We start from the raw sequence: 21,251 nt of genomic DNA, 5'->3' as shown, positions 1-21,251 counted from the left end.
GACTTTTGCATATAATTTCCATTACTCTGATGAGTCATTTTCCTTATGTTAGGAATGTGCCTTCCTTTTTGGACCAAGTGTCACACTAGTTCTTTGAATAGTTTGTCCAGGACCAGACTCCCCAAAGTGAGCAGAATTAGGAGAAAAACAAATGCATATGTATTAATGAAATATACTTTAATTAGATACACATCATGCACGTAATCCCCCTTCTACCATATTATTCCTGCATTTTTTGGTGGGTTTTGACACTGCAGACCATAGTACCTTGTTGGAGTGCTTGGGGAACTGGGGTTTCAAGTGCTGCTTTGCAATGGTTCCACCCGTTTCCTTGGGTACTGCCAAAAAATGATATTGGGCGACTTTTGCTTGATCCCCTGGGAATTATCCTGTGGGATCATGCCAGGTTTTATTTTTCATTTCATGTTATTTCACATCTATATGAAGCCAAGGAGAAGGATAATTCACAAGTTTGGATCTAGATGTCATTAAAATGCTGAAAATACTCAACTATACTTTTCCTTTCTTGCTCAGGAGTGGAAGTCTCCAAGAGTGCTTATTTATTTTTTCCCTCTCTTTCAGTTAGGAGCTAATGGTAGAATATAGAACACTGCCTTCTCCTATTTTTTTTCAACAACATCCCTGTGAGATAGAGTTGGCTGAGAGAAACTGGCCCAGTGTCACTCATTGGGCTACTGTGGCTGAGGGTACAGGTAGTCCTTGAGTTACGACCACTTGTTCAGCAACTGTTCAAAATTACAACAGCACTGAACAAGGGGGACTTACGATTGTTCTGTGAAGTTGCAGCCATTGTACTGTCCCCATGGTCACGTGATCGCTAATTGTGACCTTTTCTGGCAGCTTCCCACAAGCAAAGTCAATGGGGAAGCTGACAGAGAAGGCTGCAAGTTCCTCCCATAAGTCGCTCCTGCTTTTTCTCCCAAGAAGCCCCAGTATGGAGTACGAGATCCCAGGGATCTCATACTCCATAGCACCCCCCCTACCTGCCCATTCTCTAGTGCCTGCCCGCCTGCAGCAATCCCCTGCCTGCCTGCAGCCCCTGCAGGCCTGCCCGCACTCCCAGGTGCCTGCCCGCACTCCCTATGGGCCCACCCACTCTCCCTTGTGCCTGCCCACAGCACCACCACACACCTGGGATTCTCGCCGCTTCCTGCTTAATGACCCGCACGGTTCTGGGGTTATGACGGGAACTGGGATTGCCATCACTAAGCAATGCAGCCACGTAATGTCACGCTTTACGACTGCATCACTTAGCGACAGCACTCCTGGCCCAATTGCCATTGTAGCCCAAGGACTACCTGTAGACTAAAATCTAGATCACCTCACCTAACTCCTTAACTACTACATAACATTTGTTCTCAGTGGAGATCTCTGAATGTCTTCAGTTTATAAGGGCCTGAAACAAATTCAGTGTAGATGAGATTAAGTTGTTACCAATTCTGAGAACTGGAATTCAGGATTCTGGAGAAATGCCTATTCTAGATGGGGTTGCATTCCCATTTAAGGATTGGGTTTCATGTTTGTGGGTCTTCCTAGATCCAACAGTTGCATAGCATCAATATATGGAGACCTCTTATCAATTTCAGGTAATAAACCTACATCTCTACTTGAGCAGATTTGGCTTTGGTGATTTATGCACTGATTACTTCGAAGTTGAACTGCTGTAATAAACTCTTTGTAAGGCACCCTTTGGAGAAGGCCCAGAATATGGCAGCATGAGTGGCAGATTATGCCTCCCAAATGCCCACATCGCTCTTGTGTTGAAACAATTTCACTAACTGCCTAATGATCCTATTCAAGGTACTCACAGTGTTTAAAATCTTACATGGTTTACAACTATGTTATTTGTAGGACTATAACTGCCATTCAGTCTGCCCCCTGCTCAAGTTCACCAATGAAGTATTTTTTTGCAAATCCCACCTCAAATATATTTGATATCTACAGTTAAATCTTTTTTTCTATGGTGGGACCCATGTTGTGGAACAAACTGCTAGTGGAGTTGAAGCAAGCCTATAGTTTAGGAGGGGACTCAAAACATAATTGGTTACTCAGACCCTACTATTTTATTGTTTTAATCATGTTTTAAGATTGATTTTAAATTGTGCTTGTCTTTTGATTGTATTTCTGTGAGCAGCTCTGAGACATTACTGTACAGGAGTGGGCAGCAAACTAATATTCTAATTAAATAAAATAAATTACAGTTCTGGGGAATATATCAAAGGTTTTAACAGATAAAGCTTGTGTCCTGCTGCTTATACGCTAACTTTGGATTCTGTCACGCAACACAGTCCCTTTTTTAAAAAAAGCAATCATTTTATAACAACAACAAAAATATCCTGTCTTGTCATTTTTATTTTTTTATTTTTTGTGCCTTCAAGTTAGTGTTGACTCCTCGACACCGCCTGGACAAGTCCCTGCAGTTTTCTCGGCAAAATTTTCAGAAGTGGCTTGCCATTGCCTGCCTCCTAGGGCTGAAAGAGAGTGACTGGCCCAAAGGTGATGGAAAGCATGAGCGGGGAGGATTCTGGAATGGACCTTCAAGGTTCCAGGGAAGGGGAGAGACAGTCCAAGGGAAGCATCTCCTCAGCCCCCAGATGGACTGTGTGAAAGTCAAGAGGAGGAGACTGGCCCCTCCCTAAGGGCATCATGGTTACAGTTGCTGTCATTGGGGCATCAGAGTTAGTCTGGTGAGATTTTATCTCTTAGGTGCAAGCTAATAAGGAGGCTGAGCTGGTTTCTGGACTGTCTCATGTGATTCTTGGTCTGAACCTGACATCAGTCTTGCCAGACTGCTATTCCCATCAGGAGGGAGGAATTTTTAAGCATGGCAATGGATCCCCAGGGAGCTAATTTAACACCACAGCCTCTGGCTGCGGTATTATTACAGCATCAACAACAGGTAGATGCCCGGATCAATAATTTACAGGCCGCTGTGGGTCAGATGGCACAGCAACTGTAACTATGATGCCCTTAGGGAGGGGCCAGTCTCTTCTTCTTGACTTTCACACAGTCCAGTAGGGGGCTGAGGAGGTGGTTTCCTCGGAACGTCTCTCCCCCTCCCCTGGAACCTTGAAGCTCCATTCCAGAATCCTCCCTACTCATGCTTTCCATCACAGTCACCCAGCTGGCTTTGCATCTAAGATAGGACTAGAACTCACAGTCTCCTGGTTCCTACCTTGGTGCCTTAACAATTACACCAAACTGGCTCTCCTTGTCACAGAATGTAACAATATAGTTTATTTATTATAACTCAAATATAAAATGAAAACTCCACAACTTAATATACTGAAGGAATATTTCAAGATCTAGAGTAAGAAATTTTAGTACACTAATTCTGGATCAGCAGACTGTTAATTCTTCAGTTCTTTTGAATTAAGCATTTTTATAGATGAATCAGGCCAATGGACCTCATAAAGATTACATGAGCAGTAACTGAAAATATGCTGCCTTTAATCATTTGATTGTAATTATCAATAATTTAAGATATATTCTTACATATTTAAATGTAAGCTAACAGATTTTTAAAACTACCCACACTGTAATTTACCATTTTGTGATTTCTAAAAAAATAATTTGTATTGTGTATGAACATAAAGTAAAGGTCTCCTGGAATCTGAATCACAGAGAATAATTTCTAGAGCAGCAGACTTTTTCTTCATCAATAATGTTCTACAGTTAGTTCAATGTCCACATTATATGCAACTTTTGATGGACTGTATGCATCACTTACCACGTTAACCCTAAGAAATAAGAATTCAGTCAACCACACTTCAATCATTACAATTCAAAGCGTATTATTATGTTTACAGTCTAATAGATATTCAGTGTCACCATCCAGACCTCTGATTCAATTTGCCTAAATCCCATATGAAGAGTGATCCTGATAGAGAATTAATTTAATCAGAGCCATCTACTGTTTCTTAATAAAAAGCCTTGGTGCTTATTTTACTCCCAAGGAAGCTAGTGAGTAGAATATTCAGTAAAGCTTCTTAAAAAAAAAAGCAGCGAGATTTTCCAGCAGCATGGAGAAAAAGGATTGGATGATCCTTTTAACATAGATTTCTAAATGAGGAAAGTGTTTACATTTTAAAATATTCAATATTCTTTACTAGTTTATAAATGTCTGTCTATGATAAATTATTGGTCACACAGTCAGCCAGATGTTTAGATTGGATTTGGCATTTTTATCTACCTACTGAGTCTTTCCCAAGGACCTGGGATAGGCAGATGTTTTTTGTCTGATGGTGTTAAAGGTATCGTCCCAGGATATAAGCTGTTCCAAGTAAAGCTGCCTTTTGCAATTGACTGATGGTGATTTTGTCAATGCCGATAGTCTTCAAGTAGTACTCTAGATATTGTTGTTGTTGTTGCTGTTGTTGTTATTGTTATTATTATTATTGTCTTCAAGTCAGTTTTTGACTCCTGGAGACCGCTTGAATTAGTCCCTGGAGTTTTGTTGGGAAGGTTTTTCAGAAGTGGTTTGCCATTGCCTCCTTCCTAGAGAGTGTGACTGGCCCATGGTCATCCAGCTGGCTTTGTGCCTAAGGCAAGACTAGAACTCATGGTCTCCCAGTTTCTAGCTTGATGCCTTAACCACTACACCAAACTGGCTCTTATGATAAACTAACTCATTGCTTAAAAGTGAATGCAAATGGATTTTATAGGATTTTCCCCCAAATACATATATATATTTGAAATTAAATAAGCCACACTGTTCTATCTTCACCTTGAAATATTTCCTATTAAAAATAGAAATGACATTTCCAGACAAATCATGCTGGAGCATCTAACTATCTCCAGAAGTCAGACAATCTCAGTTATTAATAATTGCTATTCTTTTTAATGATATTACTCACAGAATTCTGCATAATCCAGAGTTAGAAAAGGAGTTAAACACAGATCTGCATCTCTAAAACTCTTTAGCTTGATAATTAAAGTAGAAGCCATTTGGGATTTTTAGTAACTGTGCTATACTCTTCAATGTCTAATATTATTAGATACTGATACAGAGGCCTCCAGTTTCCTGAAATCTTACAAAAGCTACAAATAAGAGCTTGCATTCAGTGATATCTGGCATTAAAATAAAAACTACTAATGGAATAGACAGATTTCCCTTCCACTTTTTAGCTCTTGTGTACTTCAAAATCTTTTCTGGAGAAGACTTAGAGACAGGAAGGATACGTACTAGGGATACTACACACACACACACACACACACACACACACACAGAGATAAGCAAAAATCTGCCTATGCAACTTTGAATAAAGTTCAGAAATTCATTTTACTTTCATTATGCCAATCAATTAGTAAACTTTATTAGTACAATTAATATTTCATTAATCTTTAATTATAAACACTATCAAAACTGATTCAATAGGCATTCCATTTTTTGTTTCAAGGGCTTGTTTTTCATTCCCTTCAACAATTTCTAACTTTCCTTCTTATGAAGATGTAACTGAGATGTGTACAGGTTTCTTGCAGATAAACAGTGCTTAAAAATAACTCAAAGCTGAAGATTTGAAGGCTTGATAGGACAATATTGAAAGGAAGAGATTAGTCAAACGAAAGAAAAAGAAAAGATGGAAGCTCTCTGGACAACTCCTTATCCAGTAAGTTGGGAAAAGTCACTTGGGGAGTGGGGAAAGATGGTCAGGTACATTGTGCGTAATTACTGCACAGCAAAAATAAGCAATAAGAACAGTGCAAAGAAAAGGGATAGCTAAAGTGCACACACATGCACCCTCCCCTCGTGTGTGTGTGTATGTGTCAACCATACAACACAGCATTAATACACGTGTACATTGAAGTATGTGAAGCCTCTCTAAGTCAACCTTCCAAAACCTAGTGCCTTCCAGATGTACTGGAAGTACAGTCTCTAGAATTCCCAGCCAGCATGGGCAAAGGCTGGTCTGAGTCATTCCTTTGAACAGCTTCAACTGAATATTTAGCATTTACTGTATAAGGAGAGAAGATGGACAGTCACAAGCAAAGTGAAAAAAAAGCCTAAGGAGGAAAGCACACAAGTATAGGCATCCTGATAGTGAGCAAAGAATACATTTAAATACAGAATGTATTTAAATAAAGGTGGTATGAATAGAAAGAATACTAGCTGTGCTAATTTAATTCCCTTGTGTGGCTTTTGTAAATATATAAGTAGGGTTTTACCCTGGTTTATTTTATGCACTCACTGAAATCTTAGAAAGATTTTCAGTTTTTCAGTAACATTCTGTGGGAAAAAAGGAGGGAGGATTTTAGAGGACCTTTCATACATAAATATTTAGCAACTTGGGGAATGTCAATAGCAACTGCTCTGATCATCATCAATATTTGACTTTCAGACTGCATCTTTATTTTCCTCCAATTTATCTATTAGGAGCGACAGATTAACAGCTTTTACCAAAATTATGCTATGAAATACTGATCATTTTGTAACATGAGGCTTAGAACTGTATATGTTTTAGGGAAGATTAATACATGATGCCTGGGTAGAATGTGGGAATTCTTCCAGCTGCTCAAAACATATGAATTGGTGATTTAGGGGTAAGTAGTGAACAGGCCAGGTTTGAAGATGTTGCCAAACTATTTAGGGTGATTGTGAAAAGCTCCAAAAGACTGAAACTGGCTGACCAGTCAGTCAAATGGCAAATGAGGTACAATTTATGTAAATGACACATGAAAAACCTTGGAGCGCTCCCCTCTCCCCCAATATCACATACACTGGTAAAATGTGAGATATGTGCAAGATCTCAGGGTTGTAGTGATTAGTGCAGTGAAGATGTTATTTGCATACATCAGTTCTCAAGATTCTCATAGAATGGAGTACTGTATAGTATACTGAAAAAAAGATGGGCCATTGTAAATGAGTATGCTCCATGTTGCAACATCTTGCTGCAGGTCTTAGTTTTCTTCATTGTTCTACTACATAACATGAAACACAGCCCATCATTTCATATTTTTTTAACTATATAGAATAGGGGTGTCCAACCTTTTGGCTTCTCTTGGCCACATTGGAAGAAGAAGAATTGTCTTGGGCCACACATTAAATACACAAACACTAACGAAAGCTGATGAGCAAAAAAAAGGTCTGTGCATAATTTTTGTGATATCTGCCACCACAGGTAAGCAAAAAGTCCTCACATAATAATCCTAATTATGCGGCGCCCCGTTCGGAGAGTCTTAAAATCGTCCAGCAGGTCCCAAGTTTGCGATCACTAATATAGAAAATGAACAAAGCTAAGTAATAAAACTTCATTGATTTTTTTTTATATTTATTATAAAAGTAAAAGAAAAGAGGGCAACATTAAACTAATGGGATATTTGACATTGTATTTGAGAAACATTCATCGATATCTGGTTCGATGGAAGTAGTTGCAATTCTCAGTGAGTTCTCAAGGTGTTCATCAGATATTTTGGTTCTAATTTCACTCTTAGTGTGCTTCATTCTTGAAAAGGTTGCTCACAAATGTAGGTGCTACCAAAAAGTGATGACATGAATAAGCCGTGATTGTGAAGCGAGGGATATTTGTTTCTGGGAAGACAGGACCTATAAAAGTCCAGTAAAGAGACATGATCAAATTTCTCTTTAAGTTGAATGTCAGATTGCAGCTCTATGCATTCCATTTGAAAATTGCCGGTAACATATTTATGTTGACTAAAAATGGAGTCGCAATATACCAAAATATTGATTATTTTCCCCGAAATCTTGAAATCTGTTTTCAAATTCTTGTATCAGATCGAAAAGCAAGGCTGCATATTTTTCGCTGTTCACAGGACTGTGTTCAGCCAATGTGTCGAAATGCATAAAATTGTTTGCCTTAATTTGAGCTTGCCATAATTTCAGTTTCATTTGGAACGCTGTTATGGTTTGAAACATTGTAATGATAAGTTGGTTTTCACCTTGAAGACGCATGTTTAACTCATTAAAATGAGCGGTTAAATCCACTAAAAATGCTAAATCTGTAAGCCAGTTTTCATTGTCAAGTCCTGGCACAAATTTTGCTTTTGATACCATCAACGACTTGATAACATGTTGCAAATCATAAAATCTTTTCAACACTTGGCCTCAACTTAGCCATCTTACTTCCGAAAAGTAAATGATGTCACCATAGTCAGCATCAACACTTTTCAGGAATTCCTGGAATTGGCGATGATTTAATCCCTTGGCCCTTATTAAATTCAGTCTTGATGACGATTTGCATGACGTTATCCATTTTTAAAGCTTTTGCACGTAAATTTTCTTGATGTACTATGCAATGATACTTCATCAATGTGAGTTTTGGGCGGCAATTGCATCATCCTCTATTAATTTTACAAATCCCTCTTTTACCTACCATTGCCTACCATTACCATCAGTAACTATACCAGATATGTTGACAATAGACAAAGAAAATTGCTTTAATGTATTTTTTACTGCTTCGTATAAATCTTTTGATTTAGTTGTGTCTTTTAATGGCACTAAAGAAGCCATTTCTTCAGTGACATTATATTTGTCATCAATACCTCTAATAAAAATAGCAAGTTGAGCTGTATTTGTAGCATCAGTGCTGTCATCCATCGCCAAAGCATAAAATTTAGAATTAGCAGCTCTACTCTCCAAACTTCTTTCCATAGATTTTCCAATTTCTTCAATTCAATCCATCTGGTGAGACAAACCAATTTTAGAAATATCCCCCTTTTTTTCAGGGCAAATTATATCTGCCACGCTTTTCATACATTGCTTAATAAACTCACCATCAGTATTTGGTTTTGATTTTTTTGCTATTAAATATGCTACCACATAACTAGTTTTTACAATAGAATCTGTCTGAGTTGTAATGTTTTTAAAAAAAACTTGTTGAGAAGACAGACTTTTTTTCAGTTTTCAGACTGAAAACTTTTTTTCAGTTTTCAGACTTTTTTTCAGTTTTCAATTCCTGTCCAATTCTTTCAATTCAGTTTGTCCTTATGACACAATCCTTGACATGCATTGAATTTGGCAGCATGTTTTTGCATATAATGCCTTTTCAAACTATAATGTTTGAAAACTTGCACAAATTCCCTACAAATTAAGCAGAGTGCCTTACTACTTGTCTCGACAAAAAAGTAGTCATCTGTCCACTTTTCGTTGAACAATCTTCCTTCATCAGTAATTTTTCTTTTTTTGGGTTCTGTTTTCTTTTGAGACATTGTAGAAGCCATGCTGGGATTAAAAAAATAATAATAAATAAGGGACTATATTTACTTTTATTATGAAAATTAATTGACAGGAAAATAGAGAGCAAGGTTTAGGCCCTCCCACATCTTGGCTGCCGATGCAACGTGAGGTAGAGGCCCAATTGCATAGGTAAAGCGTGGCGGGCAATGCATGAGGCGTGGCCGAGGTGTAGAAGTACCCTTAATAATCAAATAAGAATGCTTACCTATGTTCTAAATAACATTAAACGTCTATCGTTTTCAATGATAGGTTGAAATATTGATAATCGCTGCATTTCACTTGCCAAGTCACCACGAGCACATATAACATCTGATGGTATCAATTCTACTGTCTGCACTTGGAAGATAACACATTGGAAGCCAAGCACCATCATAAAACTAAAGCCACACATGCGTACAAATAGCGAGAGTATACGTACGTTTATTTTACGTGACACTGCGACACCACGTTGTCGTCTACAAAGTTCATGCTTGAGAACAGCGCAACTGAGTTACAAAAAAAATCGCAAAAAAATCATAATGTTTTTAGTAAGTTTACGATTTTGTGCTGGGCTGCATTCATAGCCATCCTGGGCCACGTGTGGCCCACAGGCTGGACACCCCTGATGTAGAAGATCTAAACCAATGACACATGTAAACTGGCTTGGATGCTCTCCACAGGATAAGAAACAATGGAAACAAATGCCGTGATACTTTAAAGACTTGCAATTTATTGTAACAAAGCTTGTATAGATTTCATTTTTTTCAGATGCAAGAAATATTATCTTCTGCAAAATAAGTTCAGAAGGAAATGCAATGTAAGATATAAACTAGCACTGGCTAAACCATTTTGAATTTGAAACGTTTTAAGCTAAAAATACCATTCTTCAAGTCTGAAAGTTGTTTCAAGTCCAAAATGGGCTTGAAGTGTCTCAAGCATGAAACAGCTCTGTTTTGAGTTCAAAATGGGATTTTGCAGCTCATAACACTTTTGGAAAAGTTGGGACAGCCCTCTACAAAATCAAATCAGCTGTTTCAGTTTCAAAACATTTTTCACAATACAAAGTTACAACAACATAAAAGCCCAATTAATGGGCAACACAGATCCTATGGACTTCATTTAGCCCTTTGTTACTAGATATTGCCTTGATCTATGGGGAGCCCTGCTTATTTTTTCTACTGACTAGCTGATCACCTGGCTAAATTTTTCTAGAAATCCCCTTGCCTCCTGGACAGAATTCAGTCAAAACCTCTACTGTTTAAAAGTAAAAATCATACCTTCCAATTTGTTCCACCAAAATTAAATCTTTTTCTGTTTTAATCTATCAGTCAAAAAAGAATACTCTTTTCTCTTATGCAAAATGCTAACAGGAATTTCTTTAAGAACAATTACATCTGTATTATCAATCTTCAGTCCTGTATTAAAATGCTGCTGCAAAACTTTATCTCGTCTTCTTCCTGACAAAGTGGACCAAGACATCCCTTGCAACATTCTCACAAATCTTGTATTTATTCTATATACTTTATCAGTTTCTCCTCTATATCCTCCTTATCCCATTCCAAAAAAATTGCTAAAGCTTTAATAACCTTTTCTCTAATATCTTCAAAAGAATCCTCTGGTATTGCTCTAAATATGAAACAAAATTCCTTCTATTTCTGTTCCAGTAGTGCCAAATTATCCAAGTCTCTTTCCAGCTCACTGTCTATAACTTCTGTCTTACTCTCCAGAATTTCCACTTTGTCATTAATTTATTTAACATTTCCAGTCACTTGTTTTACAGAGCTTTCCATCTTCTTAACATCTTCTTTCATCTCCTCTTTCATCTTTACAAGTTTTTCATCCTTTTTTTTTTTTTCAAAAGCTATCAATTTAGTATCACCTGATTTAGTTAATTTAGTATCGAGTGATTTAGCTAACTTACTGCCCAATTCCTCAAACATTTTCTGAAGCAACTCCGGTGTAATTCCTCTCTCTGCAGGTTGCTCTAGCTATCCTCTTCTCCCCTCTGCTGTTTTTCTGGTGGTTGCCATTGTAATATTATAATCCAAAAATGGAAGTGTTTCATTTGAAGAGAAAGAGTAAAAGGCAAGCTTCCCCTTTTTTTCCTGTTTTGTCTCAAATGGCCTTCCGTAGTTACAGTTAGCATCACAGTCAACGTCTCTATAGTTACAGTCAGCATCACAGTCTGGCTCATCATCTTTATCTTTTGTTTCATAAAATCCACCAATTGTCTGCCTCTTTAGTAGTAAACAAAAAACATTTCCATGAAGGTCTGGTCTGTTTGTCTACTTTAATTCCAATTTGTTCAAAAGCACTTTCATCCAAAAATAATCTTTCAAAATTACTATCCCCTTTATTCATTTTAAACTTTCTTACATCCACTCCTTGTTAAGCTTTTTGTGAAAAGTTTTTAAATCTTTGAAACCCCCCTTTTTTCCTTTTTAAACCAGAAAGAATGTTGACTCACCAAGTGGAATCTCTTATCTTGCTGCTCAGAAAATCTCTCTTTAGCTAAATTACAGAGGAAGAGGAACCAACAGCCAATCATCTTCAGAAGTATCTAGATACAACTCCAGCTGAAAGCCCCTTTCCTCACTCTTGAGGCCATGAGAGAGAGAGAGAGCAAGAGCGCAGCACTGTTTTGTAGTGCTTACGTTTGCTTTTATCTCCCTTTCTGCTGAGTCTTTTAGATCAACAAAGGACAGAGATTGGTATCAGTATAATGGCAGAGAGCAAGTCACCCAGAGATCTGACTCCCAGCTGTTTCACAAATAGCAGCAACAAAATAACTCTCCTTTACTATCCAAATAACAAAAAGTATTTAACTAAATTTAGTTCAATAAATTGAATTAAGCATACATCTTGAATAGCATCACATGGATAGATAATAACTTGCCCTTTTAAGAATATAGCCAGTAGAGATAATTTCAATGTCTACCATTCATTTGCCTACAATGTAATCTATATTATAATATGATGATATATGTAAAATTTACAATCAGATTTCATTTTATGATTATGTATCTGGGGATAAATAAAGTTATTTGAAAACAAGAGCAAGATAATGTATTGTAATTAAATAAATCAGTGATTATGCAAAAATTGACACAATGGAATAAAAAAGGTGGAGGAAGGAGGATTGTTCTTCAACAACACAGACATTTTTGTAAATGCAAATACTGCTATAAGAAAATTGGGAGTCTCCAAAGATAAATATAAGCATAATTAGAATAGTTTTTGAATTATGTAATCACAACATTTAAAACATCCAAGACAGTGGTTCTTAAACTGACTCAATTATACCTTATTCCTTGAATAATGTCATTACCCTCCCCCCCCCGCCAAACTCAGGTTCTGTTGTTCTTACACAAGTGTCTTGGCAGTGGCAGTCCTAAACTGGATCTTCAATGAACAAACAAGCAATTGCAAATTGTTTCATTAGTACCAGGATATGCCCAAATTCCCTCCTTGATCCACTGTTCCAAGGGGAAGTTTTGAGTCTCTGACACAAAGGACATTTATCTTTATATGCTCAAAGGGCATTATGAATTCCCTAACTATTGCATTAAAAGGGTGTATGTAATATCCAGCTTGGATTCAAAAGAGGATGTTAAACACCCAGAAACAGTGGTTGATGACTCTCCCCCTAATCTCTAGGTTACAGCCTGAACCACAACCAATTTTATCCACATTAGTGAAATCAGAGCCATGGTAAAAAGGCATCATGTACGATCCCAACAAGCTGAATGAAACAGGTGTGCAAGGCTGCCAACTGGACTCCTTGGGAATAAAGGGGCATTTGGAGGTTAGGTGTTGGGTGGTATAAATAGCCAAACACCTCACTGCATATATAAAGTTTTATGCAAAATGTGGAAAACAATAGTCTTTCCTCCTCCAAAATAGTTGCTGGATCAGCATGTTCTGGCTGAAAAATGGAATATTCCAGGGAATGTTAATTAAGTAATATACATATACATTCATATATATATATAGAGAGAGAGAGAGAGGGAGGGAGGGGCAGTCCTCACTTAATGACTGTTTAGCAACTGTTCAGAGTTACAGGAGTGCTAAAAGCTACTTATGACAGGTCCTTGCACTTACAACTGTCACAGCGGCCCTGCGGTTACGTGATTGCAATCTGGGCACTTGGCAACCAACTCGCACTTACGATGGTTGCAGCATCCTGGGGTCACGTGATCACCATTTGTGACCTTCCCAGCCGGCTTCCAGGAAGCAAAATCAATAGGGAACTGTGTGATTTGTTTAACAACTGTGTGATTCACTTAATGACCACCGCAAAAAGTCACAAAACTGGGTGTAGTCACGTGTTTTGCTTAATGACTGCCCCACTTAACAACGAATTTTCCGGTCCCTATTGTGGTTGTTCAGCAAGGACTACTTGTATATTCAAACACACACAGGGACACACATATTTAAAATGCCAAACCTTCACAAAGGTCATGAATTCTTCCACTTTTTCATTGGACATGATCAACTTTTTCTGTACCACTTCAAGTGCCTGCTCACTTTGCCTTGCTAAGCGGTGAAGCTCCTGAGAGGCAGTTGTTTCAAGTTCAGTCATGGCATATTCTGCCTCTGTCATTTTAGTTTCTAGATTGGCAAGCATAAGCTCCTGAAACAAAACCACACACAAATCATATTGGTAATTGCTAAGCATACTAATGAATTTGCTAAGCAAATCACGTGGTCATACAAATTACCAGTTGGTTGGATACATAATAAGTCTATATTCCCACTAATTTATGTCAACTTTTCCCATATAGCACTTTCCAGGTGACTGGGAATTCTGGGAATCATATTCTCAACACATGTGGAGAATGTGGAAACTGTGATTTAGGCAGATTGAAGATGGGGATTAAACATTGGAAAGTACACAAATTTCTTCTATTTCTGCCATTCTATCTTTTTTTCTGTTTTCTAGCATTTCTGAACTGAAAAGAAATTGACAGCGTCTAGAAGATCCTACATAAAATTAACTATAACACTCATTGCCATCTCCTATAGTCTTCCTTCCTGCCCATTCTTCCAGTTAGATATAAAACACACTAAGACCATCTGTTGTTTAAAACTCAGGGGAAATAATGTGCCTGTATGTCGTATCTTGTTCAAGTCTGCACACTGCTTCCTTTGTAAACTGTCCACTGTTGAGTGTTTATTAGACTTGAGTACCTAGGCTCTAAAAAGCTGCTGCTTCCTGTATTGAAGCTGTAGGAGAAACTGAGACAGGTTTGTGCTCAACCAGACAGAACTGCTTAGAATCTCCAGGCTGAGAATTTGTAAAATCCAGAGAAAGACATATAATATAGGATTAGACCCTATGACAATAGAATTTATCCAAACTTTCTTTTTAGGTGCATTGTTAGGCATAATTAAGTGCAACACTGAGATCTCTTTCAAACTTTTGCTTATATCTAGAAACAGAAAAGAAAACCCCAAAATGTTGAATATCCTGGCATGATGTCAATTCTTTAAGCACTTTGCCTAACAAAAATGGACAGTGGGAGAAGAAATCAAAGTTCACCAGAGGCTTGCTTCCTGGTTTCTCAAATGATATAGAAAATATTTGTCTGAAAAGGCTGCATTAAATTTAGGGTGGAGAGGAAGTGCTACTATAAAACAGTCTTTTAGAAAATTATATTTCACCTTAGTTAAAAGCATACAATATTCCATTACAATTAACGTAATTCAACTTCAGAAATTTCTTCTGATATTACAGCCATATATTATAACTCAAAAGAAATGCTACTATGGGAAAATTAAAAATGCAAAGGCATTGATCATGCAATTATTTATTTGTAAAAAATAGTGTGCACTAGAAAATATAAGGTGGATAATAAATATTATAATAATGATTTTATTAGCATATATTTTAAATTGTTTCTTAACTGTGTTTTCTTTCATATTTTTTGTATTTTACCTCATTGTTATTGGGTACAAGTATCCCTGCTGAACCAAAAGGCAGGGTGTAAATCTAATAAATCATCATCACCTTCTTAATCTTCCATAATATCTATAATCGTGTACCTTTTTCTCCAACTCTTCTTTAGCTCTGCGATACATCTGTTCATACTGTGCCTTTTCTTTGGTAACTACATTAAGCCTTTGCTTTAGTGAATCCATGGATATTTTTTTGTTTGAACAATCATCAGTTAATGCCTTTACCTGGAACCGTACCCAGAGAAAAACTATTAAGGAAAGCATTAAAATCATTTAGATGAAAAACCAAAACTATCAAAACAATACACACATCTAACTTTACATAATTCTTTTACCTTTTGAGTAAAATGCAGGCTATCTTGGCTCCTGTTCAAACATGGATACTATCCATTGAAATCCATAGGATTTATTCGTAGATAACTGGGCATGTGACTGCAACATTTTACTTACTATCAAATCAAGTAGCCAGATGCTAGTACTTAAAAAGTCTGGAACTTGTGAGCATGTTAGCATACTAGTACTGATGAGAAAAATTACAAATAATACAGTCCTACAGTTCATAGCTAGTTGTTATTTGTAAAACAAATCTATAAAAAAACAGAATCAATTTATAAAGCATATCTAAAGAGATTATATTTTTGTATATAATACACTTGATTTTTTCCCCAACCCAATATAACCAGAAAATTGCAACATTTTTAATACTTAAAACACCATTCCACAGCAAAGTGTAACATAGGTCTCTAAAATGGTTTTTCATACTACCTCCCTCTAAGAATTTATCCTGTACCACTTTTGTGTTGTCTGAAATTTTTCCTACCCTACTACTTTTGTCTCTTGGGCTGATGACATCTAAGGGATATCTCATATACAGAGAGCAAGATAGTTTTGTCTGGAACTAACAACGTTATGACTGCTAGCAGAAACTACATTCACACCTTAAAAACTAGCACCTGCTTTTAAAAAGAATCAAAGTAGTGCTTGCCTTGAAAAGTATGTTTCCTGGATTTTATGATTTGCAGCCTAAGAGATTCCTACACATGTGACCTGTTTGCTGTAAAATAGGGATAAAACACATTGCAGAGATACTAATGGGTGGGTTCTCTTCTAATCTGTTTAAGCATCAGAAAAATGCATTAAATATTTATGGAGAAAACAACTTTCAGAAGAGCATAAAATTGAATAATTAAATATATAATAAAGGAAGGGATAACACATTACTATTATTATAAAGCTAAGTTATAGGTCATTTCCCCCCCTTTATGACGTTTGCTTCTTGACTTACACTGCAAGAAGAATCTTCTTTGATGTTTCCTTTCAGAGAACAATCAGATATGTGAAATTCCCACTGAACAACATACCCAAAATACCAGCAAGCACTTAATTCTCACATTAAGTTATTTGACTGCTTTAAGAGCTATCTCTGTACAAATGGAACTGTAGTAATCATAATGATGGCTACTATAATTAATCAATAAATCTGATGGAATTTCAAGAGGGATATGCATGTTCAAAACAGTGTAAGTGTGTCATTTCATTTACTGAATGGGAGGTACATGTGTGTCAAATTCAATTTCTTGATTTAAAATACACACTAAACATTAAATACCTTTCCTTCCAAACCTTGCAACATTTCATTAAAGCTTTTCTCCTTTTCCTGATATGTTTTCATACGCAACCTCCAATCTTCTATTAACTGTCTTTTCATACTTAAATCTCTCTCCATTCTAGAAATCCTTGAAATAAGGAGAAAATGAAAAATCCATAGAATTATGGAACATTATTAGCATGTCATTATTTTTAATAATTATAATGCACAATTCCAGTGATAGCTTATCTTTGTGCCATTTGTCAGCTGAAAAGTGTTGAAATTAGCTGAAGTTTTCTCTTTGTATAAGGGCATAAAAGGTAGATTTAAACTCTGTGGGCTTCTGAATCTTAAGTATCACATTTTATAGTAGCAATTCAGAACAATAAAAATGCACAGTAATTTACAGATAACTATACTGTGATGAAGATATAATTATAAACAAAGGAGAAGCAAAATATTCTACTACTATTTCAATACAGGCAGGCATAGAAAGGAAATATAAATTAAAATTAATTATAACTTTTTTTTAAGTGTCACCATGTGAATTGGCTGTCATGATTCTGAACTATTTAGTACGTAAAAAGCTTTGTATCAATATAAGAGGTAGTTTTCAAAAGTAAAATGCAGCTGTGGTATGGAAAATCAATAGACCAATTTCAAAGATGAAAATGTGACTTTCCAAAAATGTACTACTTCTAAATAGCAAATCTGTAGGAAAGAAATAAGAAACTGTTCACTGGGTGACATATAAGACAGAAATCTGTGCTTGTGGCTCTGTTACTTGTTTCTTGTGGCAACAACATGCTATCCAAATAAAATGAGTCAATATGATGCTTATACAGAATACATTAGTTTTTATATCATTAAGGCACCACATAGAACAAGCAAAAAGCAGAATAAAAGCTGATGAAAAGAATTTATATTTCAATGGACACATCTAGCTTATGGGGGCAGTCAAGAATATACTGAAGCATATTCAGTATTTACTATGTAATATAGTGGTAGGACATAGGCATATCAGAATGCTAAGTCCAATCTCCAGCTGGGTTCCTAAGGTGTTCCTTAAGGCATTAATCAATAAAATATGCATTTGGTTAAAGCCTTTTAAATAAGAAACATTTTAATGAAATAATTTTTATTACTCAATATTAAACATTATTAGTAGCTCCACTCACAAGTTGGTATTTTTTAAATATTTAACTAAGCAACCAATTTGCAAATATGTACATTTTAATAAACTCAAAAATAAATAATATTAACTGCTTTTTTTGCATTTATCAGAAAATGTAAAACTGGACATTTAATCCAATTTAAGCATCTAAACCTTGACATGTCTCTTAGCCCTTAGGCAAAGCATCACTGTATTTGAAAAACTGCTTTCAAGTATACTGAGGTATTCATTTAGATTTGCATCATGGATATAATCAAGTCCACACTAGAATCTGATTTAAAAATATATATATATTTATTACAGTTATATCTCATCTTATGTACTGTAAATTACTCAGCAATTTAAAAGGAAAAATGCATTAATACGTTTCTCCTAAAAGCGTAAATAATCTGAACCACGCATAAAAAGCCAAAGGAAAAAAAATATGGAAAGATCACTTTCAGAAAAAGGTCCATGAAGTTAAAGCAATTACATGTTTGCCACAAGGGGGAGCCAGACACAACCAATAGGTAAGGTGAACCTACTTTTCTTGCAGTTCCTGCATCTGTTCTTCTTTTCTTTGGACTTCATATTTCAAAGATTTAATGGCTGATGAATGTTTAGTGATTTCATTGTTTGCATTCTAGAATGAATAAAATATTTTATTAAAGTCTCAGCAGTGTTGATGTAGGATTACCCAGAACTGTAACTGATCACACTTGTGTTTCAAACTGAAACTTTGCTATTTAACAGTTTAATCTATTTCGATTTTAGCATAGCACAAAGATACCTCTAATGTGCTTGTACTTAGGTTGCTAATGTTTGACTGTGATGATTTTATACTTATTCAAGACTAGCCTACAGAGAAATAAATTTCATCTTATTTTCCAAATGGAATATCTCTGCCAGAGTTCTACCTACGATACCTAACAAAATGAGTTTGAGGATTAAAATGTCTAGGGCTGATTTCTCCCAAACAGGTGCTTTCAGATGCTGCTGGTAAATATGGAAACTGTAGCCCAACACTAGATTGGGAAAGTTCATACTTGGTTGAACTTCCTTTAATTTTTTTCCTAATTAGAAATCTGTAAGATTGCATTCAAAAGATTGAAATTTTCTCTTATTATTGTCAGTTTCAGGATTTTATAATACACAAACACTAATCTCAAATTGTGCTAAGCTATAATTTATTTAACACAGTTATTTAATTAGCATGATTGAATAAGCCACAGTTTGCTGGATTCATACTTCATTTCATAAACTATGGCATATAAACTACACTGGCAGGATTCACATAGAATGCCAAGCCAGCATTTAGAAAGTGGCTTGATATGGCATGCACTCCTAGTTATGATTTAATGGTTTGATCTGAGTTTGTCTGCTGTTCCTTGTCATTTCACCTCCATACAGACAGTTGAACATGATCATTTATAGTACTTTCTTTGAGTTCTGTTTGCTTCCAAAGATACATTTCTAAAGCTTCTACAGTACTAGGATCCTCACAAATGTTGAAATTCAAACAGCATACATAAAGCTGCTGTCCTAAAAAATCCCTGTCTTTGTAGATGCTATTCAGGAAAATCTCAAGGCGCAAAGTTTCTCAAAGGATTACATGTACTTTAGTCAGTTATGACAAGGGATGGGGGGAATAATCTCTCTCTCTCTCTCTCTCTCACACACACACACAAATTCAGTAATTTCAAATCATCTGCATTATTAGTTAGCAATAGCTAAATAGCAATCAAGAGGTCATATGAAATTGTGTAAATTAAGTGCACTTCAGAAGAGTTCTGAATAAATGGCATTGTCCAGCTATACTTACCTGCACACACACAGAAACACACAGTTTTCAGTGCGTAGAAAAAGATGAGTTTACTGTAAGAATAGACCTGTTTTAATCATTGTTTGGTCTTTGGGAAGTTATACAATAGATCAAAGCTGAGTGAAGAGATCAAAATCTAAAATACATTAAGAATATTTTCTATGAATAGCAGGCTTTTAATTCCCATTAACATTACTTAGGGTGTTGTAGGTAACAATATTTTCTCTATGCAAGTATAGATTTTAATGTGAAGTGCTACGTGTAAGATACGGTTTCTAAAATACTATATAAGTTTTTATGCAATGCTATACAGTCTTCATTAGAGCTTCAAGATAAAATATTGACTATTCCACAAATTAAATGTCAGTAATTCTGAATACTTGCAGTGTGTTGCCATTTTTACATTTACTTTAAAATGCTTATCACCTTCTTTAAACATACACATAATGCAATACAAATTGCCTCACAAAGACTTCAAATGCAATTTGATAAAGCGCAGAAGGAATTTTAATCTGTATCTATTTTCTTTCCTTTGTTTTAAAAATCCAGTCTATATGTCTAAACGTTTATGAACATAGTCTTAATGTAAGGTATGGAGAGTAATGGATAGCTTATATTTCTGACATACAAAAAGAATACAAGCCATAATTCTTGTGTTGTACTTCAAAAGGAGCTTTCTTTGAGTAAGAAATAGTTTTTTCAGGACAGAGGAACTGTACTATACATTTCAGAACAGAATGAAATATTTTCATGTGGTCAAAGCATGACTATGATGCCAGAATTATTCCAATAGATACGTCACCAATCTTTAAATATATGAAATTTAATAGGAAACTAGTTAAAATAACAAATGATGGCATAATAATCACTGAAGTTTCTAGGTTTGCTTTTGCTGCTGACATTCATTAACGGGGAAATGCCAACACCCCATTAAAGGACTTTACATACTTTAAGTAAATATGGACACTTACTTCAAGTGGGCTTCTGCAACGAGTTACACTGCAGTGCTTGTTATAACAACACTTAAGTTCTTATGTTCAATGAAAAAAAAATCACCATTTCCTATGGAAAATAACACTGCTATGAATGGGAAAGGAAATGAAGCAAATCTCTTCCAGCAATGATTGGGTAAATGTGAAAGCAGGAAGCCTGTTCTCAAAAACCACTTCTAGTGTGGCTAGAATTTGGGAGAAAAAAAACCCCCATTAATATGGTACAATCTTGGCTTATTTATACTTAACTTTGTAGGAGTTTGAAATAGTTTCCCAGACAGTTTGATGTGTCATAACCAATTAATCAAGTACTTATGTTTTTAGGGTTAGAGTATAGGTTTAATTCTTTCTACCAAAGTTGTTGGATAAAATTTGAGGCAACATGCTGACAGACAGACAGACAGACAGACAGACAGACAGACAGACAGACAGACAGATATAGAACAACTGTTGATTTCTTAATAACCCTAGTTAGGAAATTGAAAAAAAAAGCATCTTCATTTTGTGTTTTCTTTATTAATTATGTAAAGAAAGTTCCTAGATAT

General features: G+C 35.9%; 1 protein-coding gene and 1 long non-coding RNA gene across 4 annotated transcripts in view; both read right to left on the bottom strand.

Moving 5' to 3' along the window:
- CNTLN (centlein) overlaps positions 1-21,251 on the bottom strand; it is a 224,771-nt gene that overhangs the window by 27,885 nt on the left and 175,635 nt on the right. For 2 of the 3 annotated variants that reach the window (XM_088129920.1, XM_088129921.1), the window contains 4 exons: positions 18,438-18,535; positions 16,761-16,887; positions 15,239-15,376; positions 13,641-13,826 (listed from right to left, as the gene is read on the bottom strand). In XM_088129920.1, coding sequence (XP_087986046.1) covers positions 13,641-13,826; positions 15,239-15,376; positions 16,761-16,887; positions 18,438-18,535 — 549 coding nt within the window. The other variant, XM_088129922.1, reaches the window with a different exon arrangement.
- On the bottom strand, positions 7,143-13,630 carry LOC148213832 (uncharacterized). The gene is made up of 3 exons (XR_015793709.1): positions 9,084-13,630; positions 8,521-8,659; positions 7,143-7,564 (listed from the first exon to the last, which is right to left on the bottom strand). It is a non-coding gene; the product is annotated as an uncharacterized LOC148213832 (long non-coding RNA).

This window comes from Python bivittatus, unplaced genomic scaffold (assembly GCF_059951505.1).
Source record: "Python bivittatus isolate LINGU-HERP-01145 unplaced genomic scaffold, Pbiv_v1 ctg000850_np1212, whole genome shotgun sequence".
Taxonomy (NCBI): domain Eukaryota; kingdom Metazoa; phylum Chordata; class Lepidosauria; order Squamata; family Pythonidae; genus Python; species Python bivittatus.
The sequence above is the reverse complement of the archived record's forward strand: the minus strand, read 5'-3'. Positions and strand labels throughout refer to the sequence as shown.